The 11408-nt window shown below is 40.3% G+C and overlaps 1 protein-coding gene across 11 annotated transcripts in view; it reads left to right on the forward strand.

Moving 5' to 3' along the window:
• Positions 1-5132, forward strand: part of LOC109465605 (MLX-interacting protein-like) — a 50483-nt gene extending 45351 nt beyond the window's left edge. For all 11 annotated transcript variants that reach the window (XM_019762957.1, XM_019762992.1, XM_019763011.1 and 8 more), the window contains 4 exons: positions 420-519; positions 1264-1387; positions 2456-2585; positions 3287-5132. In XM_019762957.1, the coding sequence (XP_019618516.1) occupies positions 420-519; positions 1264-1387; positions 2456-2585; positions 3287-3408 (476 nt within the window). In that variant the 3' untranslated portion in view covers positions 3409-5132. The remainder of the gene's footprint in view (positions 1-419; positions 520-1263; positions 1388-2455; positions 2586-3286) is intronic.
• The last annotated feature ends 6276 nt before the right edge of the window (positions 5133-11408 follow it).

Genomic DNA, 11408 nt, shown 5'->3' on the forward strand with positions numbered 1-11408 from the left:
ATTTTACCCCTAGACAGAGATGCAGGAAAATAAATCTTGTTTGTCTGGTCTGCAGGTCATTTGACCTGGTCATTGACCTACATGTACAGGCAAATGTAGCCTGGGTACCATCCCCAGTAGCATATTCGCAAACTCTATAACAGTTATAGAGTTTGCGAATATACTACTGGGGATGGTACCCAGGCTAAGGCAAATGACCTGCTGGCCATCAAAGTAAACAAACCATGGTAACAAGACACTAAACGCCTGCACATGACAGCTTGATAAATACAAAGTGCCACCACAAATCATTCTGCTGATAAAAACAAAGTTTGACTCATAATATCTCTATTGAAATACACCAAAAGATTACAAAATAACAAGCTATTTCATGGAGGGATGATGTCTACGACTTCTCCTTGTTTGCTACTTGCTTCCAGCGGTGGACTATACAAAGAAGTTACAGGCTGAGAGACAACAGATGTTGGAGGAGGCCAGAGTTCTAAAACAGGAGATTGAAGAGCTGAACAGTGCTATCTCGTATGTACCTTCATTTACAACCTTTCAGTTGAATTTTAGACAATAAGGCAGTTCACGGTTTGAACTGTACATTTGCAAAGGTTCTAGCCTCTAGCGTAAACAAATCTTGTCTAGACCATACTTGATACCATGACCAACTAGACATGTTTTGTTTACGTTGCTGGGGGCCTTCAACTTTGATATGCTAGCCACAATGCGATGATTTCATATTTTTTGAGGAAGCCTTGGTATCCTACCCTTCCCTGAGTGTATAGTGAACTACATGTAGCCTTGGGGTCACAGAAAGCAGGGCATCCAGGGCAGACAGGTTTTCCCAAGGGTTTCCAGGAATGTGGGCATGTAAACAGAGCTGGGAGACATTCCTGTAGACATTCCATGCCTGTGGACAAAACACCTGTACAATTCCTAGAATTCTTGCAAACTGCACACAATACTCCGTAAATAATTTCATCAGGTTGGAAGATACTTAGGATATAGAATTTTCTTCTTACACAACCGCAAATTCTCGCCGCAAAAGCGCCACCTACTTTGGCGTTAAATAGCGGCGAGTTGCAGAACTCCAGTCAGAAGCTCTGAGGAAGGTGTCTGATTGACATCGAAACGTAAGCAGGTGAGAAACTCTATGGTTGTGTAAGAAGAAAATTCTATATCCTATGCACACAACACTGTACCATTAGGCTCCCCCCTGAGGCGTCACCAAAAAACTCTGATTTCCTGTTTCCATTAACTCTTCTCCTCTTACAGAAATTGTCAGGCACAGCTGCCAGCCACGGGGGCACCTGTCACCAGACAACGCAGTGATCACATGAAGGAAATGTTTGACGAATACGTCAGAACGAGAACATCACAAAACTGGAAATTTTGGATTGTATCCTACACATGTTCAACCTATTGTGGAACCATCTTTGGGCCAGAGTTCAATTTTGTAATTTTTTACCTCTATGTACAAATGTAGGGAGATTTTGTTTAAAGTTAAAACTTTTGGTCCAGCACAAAAAAAGTATCTCACCTAGAGCTTTTGACCAGTCACTCTGGTCTTCCTCAGTAGACTGATCCAGTGAGGCTTGTCACGTGGCTTCTTTGAACTTCACTTAACTGCAACGGGGGCCGGCATCATCTACCAAATACCTTTGACCCAGTGTTGACGTTACACTTAAAAGAAGCCACGTGACAAGCCTCACTGGGTCAGTCTACTGAGCAAGACCAGAGTGACTGGTCAAAAGCTCTAGGTGAGAGAAAAGTTTTAACCTTAAACACATAACTACCAACACAGGTGAGCTTTCATGATAGGGAAATTTTGTTTAATATGTTTGTGTGTTTCCCATAGTTGTTTACACATGCTAGGCACATCAGGGATGCTGACAGGAAGTTAGGTCAAAGGTCCTGGAAAAGTTTACCGCATTTCCTGTTTTCAGTTTCCAGCTACAAGCTTGTAAAAATAACTAAGGAAAGTAACACAAACAAACAAAGAAAACATGGAGGTAATAAGAAAGATGTTGGAAAGATGTGATACAATTAGTGCTGTGTACCAGTTCTGGACTAGTAAAAATGTTAAGGTTCAAGTCTTAAAAAATCCTAAAAGTCAAGAACTGATTTCGGACTTATTACAAAAAAACATGTCACATGCCCGTTTCTTTCCAAACCATGCAAAGCCTTCCATGAATTTCAAAATCTGTGCTGCAAAATGAAGAAAACATTGCCATCGGGCATCGTCAAGTGTTGGCCTCCATGTTATGTGGCCAAAGTTTTGCCCAAACAACATTGCGAGGTTGCCAATATGCAATTTTGTATATGCCATGGGTTTAGGTCGGAACCTTAACCTCTGGACTTGAATCTGGACCTTAACCTAAATGTGGGTTTAGGTACACAGCACTAGATACAATACACACTGTCAGATGATTTTGAAGTGTTGTTGGACCTTAACTTTGCTTCACAGTTCAGTCTGATAATCCGCCCCCTGTTTGAGACGTACAACTCGGCTGTGTCCACGGGTAGCATGGAGGACTTCTGCAGGACAGTGTTATCATGGCTAGACGAGCACTGTTCCCTACCAGCGCTTAGACCCAGTAAGTTCTAGATCACACTAACAGTGACATTCGGTACTATAACTTCTGGAAGACTTAGTATTGTTTTGGGTGGCTGAGCTGTGGGTCTGTGTCCATTGACAGTCAGGCCACACCAATTTAATTTGTTGTTTCTCAGATTTTTTCAGAAAAAATATGAAGTGAAAGGGCCAAATTAAAAATTAAAAAAAAAAACAGGCCAAAGCACCCCATGATCTGCCAGAAATGTTACAATATGAGCCATGAAGTGAACATACCAGGCTGGTTTATAATTAAAACAATAGATTTTGAACTTTTAATGAAACAAAAATGCATTGTTGCATTGAAAAACAACTAGGAAGAAAAACACTTTCTTCAACCATTGGGGCCAAAATATGTCTTTTATTGAGCATTTTGCAGTTAATTTAGAACAACAAATTTTTGCAAATCACAAAAAAAAATGGACAGGGTGATCCGAGAAGCAGCAAATCAAATTGGTGTGGCCTCAGACAGAATAAATGATCAAAAGGTCAGACACAGAAAATGGGGCAAACTTGAGAGTAGGTTGACAGCATGTGGATGGGGGAGATTAACATGCAGAATTTCAGGAGATCAGTGATCTTCAGTGATCTTCATTGTATGTATAAAGATTGCAACCTGTTTGCAAAGATTGCATGTGCTCCTATGGAACAAGATAACAGAATTTTTTTGCCTCTCTCTTCCAGCGGTTTTGAATTCCTTGAGACAGTTGAGTATGACTACCTCCATCCTGTCTGACCCATCCTTGTTATCCGAGCAAGCGCTGCAAGCCGTCTCTTCCAAAAGAAAGTCCAGCGAGAGCCACTAGCTGCAGTTCCAGTTGGAATCAACAGGGGGAGCTGTTGAGAATGCAAACTACCAGCGTTGTCATTGCAAGGCATTTGGCACTCTCGGTTTTTGTCAGATTCTGTATCTGCAAAACTAAAGAGTGCTTAACAAGTTTATCGGTACTAAAATGTTATTTGATATTTTCTGTTCTTTCAAATTGTATGAAATTGCTGAAATCATTGAAAGAAAGTAAAAAAAGATATCTGAAAATATGTTGTAATACTTTGCTTGGAGTTTGCATTCTCAACATTTGTACAGGTTTTCTAGTTGATAATAGCATTTGTTAATTCTTTTTTTGTTTTTGTTGCGGGAATTGAGAGAGGTTATCTATTTTTAATACCTGGTCTTCTATGATTTTGAGGGCAAAAAAACTACATTCCCTTTGAGTGGAAGGGAAGCAACACACTCAAAAATGTCTTAGATAGAAAGTAAAAAATTGCCCCAAATGTGGCCAGTTTATACCATAGAATGGTAGCAAAAGTCATCAGTAAACCAAAAATTTTTGCATCGCTGCAATTTCGAGAAAAAAGTGTTTCACAAAATAGATACCAAATTGATGTAAATGCTTTCTAACACATACTTGAAGGGCAATAAATATTAATAAAGAGACCCAAATCTTTCATAATACACACAATGTCAGAATTCTCAGTCGTTTTGGGCAAGTCTTGTTCAACTTCTCGAAACCTGAATCAGACAAACTAACACAGTATTCAGTTATGTTTCATTTCTCTAGTTTGTTTAAGAGTTTGTGGGTTGAGTTTGTGGAACTGTATCAGTGATGATATGATAATTATGATATGATAATGTATGGTTTGATGTGTCTTAATGATCATAATCATTAATGTGTACATAAAAATGATGCTTTGAAAAGAGTATGAAAATTTTGGTATGTGATAAGTATAGCGCAATAGTACAGTGTGAGAAATACATCTAACATTACAATGCAAACTGCCAAATGAAAAAATTTCTCCACAAAAACAAGGCATGAGTATGTGCTTTTGGCTGCTGGCAGAATGAAAAAAGGCCATGGCAGGTAGATTTTATGGATGACATTCATATGTACATCAGTTTTCGCCAGATTTCAAACTTGTCCCACTTTGGGATTGATCAACATTACAAGAAAATGCCAAAAGTTCTGAAGCAAGTGGTTAAGTTCTCTTATTTTTTCCTATCACTAAGGCCACACCAATTTAATTTCTTGTTTAACAGATTTTTCTAGAAAAAAAATGGAGCAGGCGGGTGAAAAAAATACCAATAAAAAAAGGCCTAGGCATCCTATTATGGCCCAAAATGGTATGATAGGAGCCATGAAGTCAACACACCAGGCTGGTTCAAAATTTAAACAATGAATTTTGAACTTTTAATGATACCACTGCATTGAAAGATGGAATAACTGTAACAGCTAGGAAGAAAGGAATGTTTTCAACTGTTCAGGGCAAAATATGAGCATTCTGTTGATTCTGTAATTTTTTTTTTTTTGCAAATCAGAAAAAAATGAAGCGGACGAATCCGTTAACCAAGAAATTAAATTGGTGTGGCCTAAACATATCAGGTATTGTGACACCAAGTGTGATAGCCATGAGTGTACATGAACATGTAGCTGTAGTAATACAATGTACTACATTGTACATGTAGACTACCACACTAGTGTCACTTTCTGCACTTTTAACTTCTTGACTACAGAAATTAAAGACTTTTTGGCCATGATACCATGTTTCATTGCTTCAATTCTTGTTACATTCATGGCCGCGAAAATTTCGTTTTTTTTGCTGGCCCATTTTTTTTGCATTCTTGCATTTAGATTTGAAGTCAGAGGATGTCATGTACAAAATGTACTTTCTGTGGCAATGGTAAAAACGTGATGTGGTTAATATACTGTTGAATGTGATAAGGAATGGTTGATGTTGTAGGTATATATAAGAACCAGTTGTAAGTGAATAGAGAAGTCTAGAGTTACTGGTTGGGTGAAGAAGTAGCGAAGTACATCTAGAATGCAGTTAACAAACAAAATACCGTAAATTTTGGAATTTTTGTGGCCTCTCCAACATGAATTCACTACAATGCAAATATGCATTTCCTTTGTGTACACCACAAAATTGTTTCAACTGCAAACTTGACTAAAACACTAGAAGTAAGTGTCTGCAACAAAACTGAATTTACGGTAACTGGAATGGTAACATTTGCAAAGCAAATGCATAATGTTTACCTATACATAGTCTAGCCTACCAAACTACTGCTCTTTTCATTCTTACTCAAACACATCCATATACTAGTATATGGTGACCAGCCTTGCCCTGCTACATAATGTAACCCAACACCACAGGGTGTATGCTACAGCACCAGTTACCATGGTGACAGACGTCTGGTCCAGGTCATTGACCTTATGTGTCTGAAGAAGAAGGAACATAGCAAAAACAACCAGTGACAACAAAAAGCAAACAATGTCTGTAGATAAAGTTGTTACCAATAGTCCCCCGTGCCAAGGTATCTACATATTAAGTCACCTTCTTTCGAAGGGCCTAGTTGTGGGAGTTTGGTTAAGATGAACAGTATTTTTCAGTACATGTACATATATGCATGCAATATCAAAGATGGAGAAAGAGGCGTTTGAAAATGAAAATACAGAAGACAATTTCATGATGATGCTTTGAATGTACCTACATACATAAACAGTGCACAATGTACCATACATGTACATGTAGTTTTCCCGCCCGATCTTATCATGCTCAACCACAAAAGATTAAAACTATTTTTATTTCCAAAGATCGAAACATTTTGCTATCAATGGCAGAAGGAAATAAAGTGATATATGAAAGTCTCAAATGTTCATTTCATGATTTTGCTTGTTGGTTACTGTAAACTGCATAATGGGGAAAACCTAGCTTTGCACAAAATATGGAAACGGTACAGAATCAAGCTGCAAGATTCTGTATGAACAACTATGAAAGAGGTGCTAGTGTCACGGAAATGAAAAGTAACCTACAGTGGGTGTCACTGGAAGACAGAAGAAAAATGTCCAGACTATGCATGATGTACAAAATGAGTAAGGTGGATGTCCCAATTACTAAGTACATACCAGCCCAGAAGAGAACAAGAAATAGCCATGCCTTCAAGTACCAGAGTTATCAACCTAGGATTGAGGTGTTCAAGAATTCATTCTTTCATAGAACTATCGCAGAGTGGAACTCGCTGTTACCAAGTACAGTAGGGGCATTGATAGCTTTAAACAATGTCTTGAGTAGTGATGCATACCGGTTCACTGGACTTGGATCCGGACTTGTAAGAATGTTTAGGTTCAAGTCCAAAAAAAACTAAAAGCCAAGAACCGAGTCCGGATTTATTACCATAAAAGACCATATCACAAACCCCTTTTCTTTCCAAACCACCTAAAACCTTCCGTAGATTGTAAAATCTTTGCTGCAAAATGAAGAAAACATTTCCATCGGGCATCGTCAAGTACCGGCCTCCATGTTATGTGGCCAAAGTTTCACCCAGACAACATTGCAAGGTTGCCAACATGCAATTTTGTATATGTCATGGGTTTAGGTCTGGACTTACAAGTCCGGAACTGAACCTAAACCTCTGGACTTGAATCCGGACCTGAACCTAAAATTGGGTTTATGTATGCATCACTAGTCTTGAGTTAGATGTTCAAGGGTTAGGTGTAACAAGTCGATCGGTGTAATGTAGCCCGCCGCGCCGCGTGTCTGCGAAGCTGGTGTGTTACGCCGAAGGGCAGTTATACCGGCTATACAGATACAGACAGATACAGAATATGCACGACTGTGACAAGAATGCTATTTTTGAAAAGTTTTTGAAATCGCAAGAATATCGTACGACCAAATGCGACCAACACCCACGAGTCCCCGACACACTTGAGTGTACGTGTCTACGTGCGAAACGACATGGCTCAGGTATTTAATTTACTCACAGAAACATTTTCACAAGCCATTATTGCAACCCACAAAAATTTGATTGTCTGGGAGTTTTATATTTCATCAGTGTATTCATGCGTGCGCCTTATAGTCATGCCTTTTTCTCTGTTGTCTGCCCAACCAAGGCCACACCAATTCAATTTGTTGGTTCTCGGATTCGCCTCTTCATTTTTTTCTAATTTGCAGAAAAAATATCTACAAAATGCTCATATTCTGTCTCCAATAATGGAAGAAAGTCATTTTCTTCCTAATTTAAAGTTTTTCGATGTGGTGGTTTTATTAAAAGTTCAAAATTCATTGTTTAAATTTAACCCAGCCCGGTATGTTCGGTATCGGTATATAGCCGGTATAACCGCCCTTCGGCGTAACACACCAGCTTCGCAGGCACGCGGCGCGGCGGCAGCTAGCTATATCACACCGAATGGCTTGTTACACTCAATCTTTGCACATTTGATTGCAGGAATTGTTTAAAGCTTTCTAGTGATGATGGCCCAACTGTGCTTGGTAGCAACGATAGTTCTGGGGAAATACGAGTTTTTGAACACCTCAATTCTTGGTTGATAACTCTGATATTTGAAGGCATGACTGTTTCTTGTTCTTTTTTGGGCTGGTATCAGATACTTTGTTGACTTCCTGGGGCTACTATAGGATCCGCAGGTTTTTATTTTTTTTTCGCCCTGTCGCTCCATATTTTTTTTAATCTGAGAACCAACAAATTAAATTGGTGTGGCCTCAGCCATGCCTTTCCTCTGTTGACTACCCAACGAAGTTGTTGAATAATTTACACGTCGCCGTTGCAACTTAATTGGGTCACGTCCCACTCTCTTGTTAATGAGTCTGTGGTGTTCTCTCTCTACGTCAACAAAGGACGTGTCTATACGGAATCACCCAAACCGCGATCAGTCAGATCATGTCAGAGGTCAACGACCTGCTTGCTGATGCCCCCCTCCCAGCGTATCTCGGCCGAATGCCGACGTGGTCCCGCCAGAGGCGGTGAAGCTCGCCCTAGAACGGACACATTATTTGACCATTACTGCTCTTTAAGTTGCTGCCACGTAAAAGTTGGTATTGCATACAAATAAAGAAATATCACTCCGTAATCCATGACCAGGCGAAGTCACATTGAAACCACATTGCGTTCAGACGCAAATCGCGATGCGGGGAAACCGATTCGAAACCACCTCTAGAAGTGGCTTGGGATCGAGGCGCTTTCAATGTGATTTCGGAGCGTTCAGATGGAGCCACTTGAAACCGGCTTCGGGGTAAACCACATGTAAACCGCCTTGGGTGATTCCGTTTAGACACGGCCAAAAGACGGCCCTATACGCAAGGTGGCAAATTGAAAATAGATTATTCATTGCATGATACTGTGTAGGTGGGGGTGATATACGCATTGTCCAATGACACACTGTGATCGTCATTTGGACGTTTGATGCCCACATGACAATTCACTGGCTTTGTGTCATCGACATCACACACTCCGCCTTAATTCCTGCACGGTGTTAAGGTGAGTACAAATGATTTTTTAAATATATATTTTAACATATAATCATAAGAAGTGGTGACGGCACACTTCAAGTTTTTTTTCAACTTTATATTAATGCCGCCACCAACACAGGGACAATACAATACTCATTTTCACCTGAGCGAAGTGAGGAAAGTCGCGTAAAGTGCCTTTCGCAAGGGCACAAGATCGGTGGCATGTCAGGACTCTAACCTCTTGGTTCCGAGTCGAGCACTCTGCCGCTACGCCACACGACTCCACTTTACAAACGACGACAATCCACATGCATTACTATAATACTTCTTTGATATAGTATAAAGTCGACTGGTAGCAGGGGGGCACACACTTATATGACGTATACAGCGTATTCCTCTGCATACATGTACATGTATGTTAACCGACGTCTGAAGGTATATATCACTAGAAAGCCTTAAACAACTCCTGCAATTAAATGTGCAAAGATTGAGTGTAACAAGTCGTTCGGTGTGATAAAGCTAGCTGCCGCCGCGCCGCCTGCCGCCTGCGGAGCTGGTGTGTTATGGCGGTTATACCGGATGTACTGATACAGATACAGATATGGTTCATATCAGTATCACGTATACGTACCTGGAGACTTAAAGGCATCCAATGTGGCAATCCATGACTTGAATTACTAGGGATGCCATTTCTTCGCACATTTTCATCATCATTTGATACCGTGCATTTGAAGTGTTTTAAGAGCGAATGTCTGTAAGGATCAAACAATGGTGGCAGGGGTAAAAAAATCGATTTGGCTCAAATTTTGCACAGTGATAGTACTTGGCCCACAACCCCTCAAAATAGCTTTCTTTCTGCTCCGTATCGACCGTTGCCATGGTGACAGCCCAAACATGTTTTAGGGCCATTTTCCATGATTTGGGCATGCCAGAAACATGAAAATTGCCAAATTTTATATTAATGCCGCCACCAACACAGGGGACAATACAATAGTCATTTTCACCTGAGCGAAGTGAAAAAAGTCGTGTTAAATGCCTTTGCCAAGGGCACAAGATCCGTGGAATATCAGGACTCGAATCCGGGACCTCTTGGTTCCGAGTCTGCCGCTACGCCATACGTTCCCACTAAAGTAGCAAGCTTGCGACAGCTGCAAGTATCACGATCAATTACTTTTCTACAACAGCGAAATCAAATTATATGTTTTCCTGAATATGTTTTCTTAGGTGTCACGCAAACAATTTTAAGCCTACACTTATGGTGACCTACATTTTAAATGGCTTAGTCACCGGGGGTCAACAATCTTAAGGGCGAAATTTTCTCGTGAATTTTCGGGCGGTGTATATACTCAGCTGCAATACTAGTATATGGATAATGAGAATATTTTACATACTCGACAACAGCGGGCTCAGAAGAGCTTTGCGCGTGCATGTTCACTGCACGCGATCATGAAGTCAAGTATTTCACTTACGTGACAAACATACACCAAGAACATTGTGTATGTTCATATCCCCATTTTACTAGAGGCTGAGCGACCAAACATTTGACGCAGGTGGCTCAGCAGGTGGCAGGTGGATTCAAGTACCAGAGTTATCAACCAAGGATTGAGGTGTTCAAGAATTCATTCTTTCCTAGAACTATTGCAGAGTGGAACTCACTGTCACCAAGTACAGTAGGGGCATTGCCAATAGATAGCTTTAAACAATGTCTAGAGCTAGACGTTCAAGGGTTTGGTGTAACAAGTCGATCGGTGTAATATAGCCAGCTGCCGCCGTGCCGCATGCCTGCGAAGCTGGTGTGTTACGCCGAAAGGCGGTTATACCGGCTATACAGATACAGATACAGATAAAGCCCCGCCCACCAAAACATAGAAATGCAAATATTTAAAAGACGGACATGCTGCGACTTTCTCATTGGTCGACCCGTTAATTGCCATTCCCTCATTGGTTGAACTGCTAATTGTGATGGACAGAAGAAGAACTTTATTGCGTAACAGTTGTAGCAGGTACAACGTATAGCAAAACACATACATACATACATACATAATAGGTGATGCTAACAGTATCTAATACATGTAGTTGTAATAGATGGTATTTCTAACCGTTCTAGGAATCGGATCTACTTTCATATACAATGTACAACAATGAACATATACTAATTAAGCTAATCTAACTCCATTATTAGTAATAAAATGTACATGTATAATATTGTGTCAGGAACGTATTGCATTTTCTCGTTTTGTCAGCGAACTGTGTATGAATTGGCCTACATATGCGGATATACTAACAGGGCATGATAAAAGCATATTGAACGCATCTGTCTTTGTATGGGGTAGTGTTATATCTGTCTTACATGCAATATATTGTAACAATTTTTGTCGGTCTTCATCATAAGTTGGACAATCTATAATAAAATGTAATTCGTCTTCAACGCTTTCATGGCACATTATCCGGAATCTTTGTATGTGCACCACTGCTGACGTCATCATCTGGACAACTGGGTGGCCAGTAGTGGCCAGTTGTCAACACGCCTTTTGTGTCACGTGTCTCAGCTGACCAATCGCTGAAT

Source organism: Branchiostoma belcheri, unplaced genomic scaffold (assembly GCF_001625305.1).
Source record: "Branchiostoma belcheri isolate BF01 breed outbred unplaced genomic scaffold, Haploidv18h27 scaffold1, whole genome shotgun sequence".
Taxonomy (NCBI): Eukaryota; Metazoa; Chordata; class Leptocardii; order Amphioxiformes; family Branchiostomatidae; genus Branchiostoma; species Branchiostoma belcheri.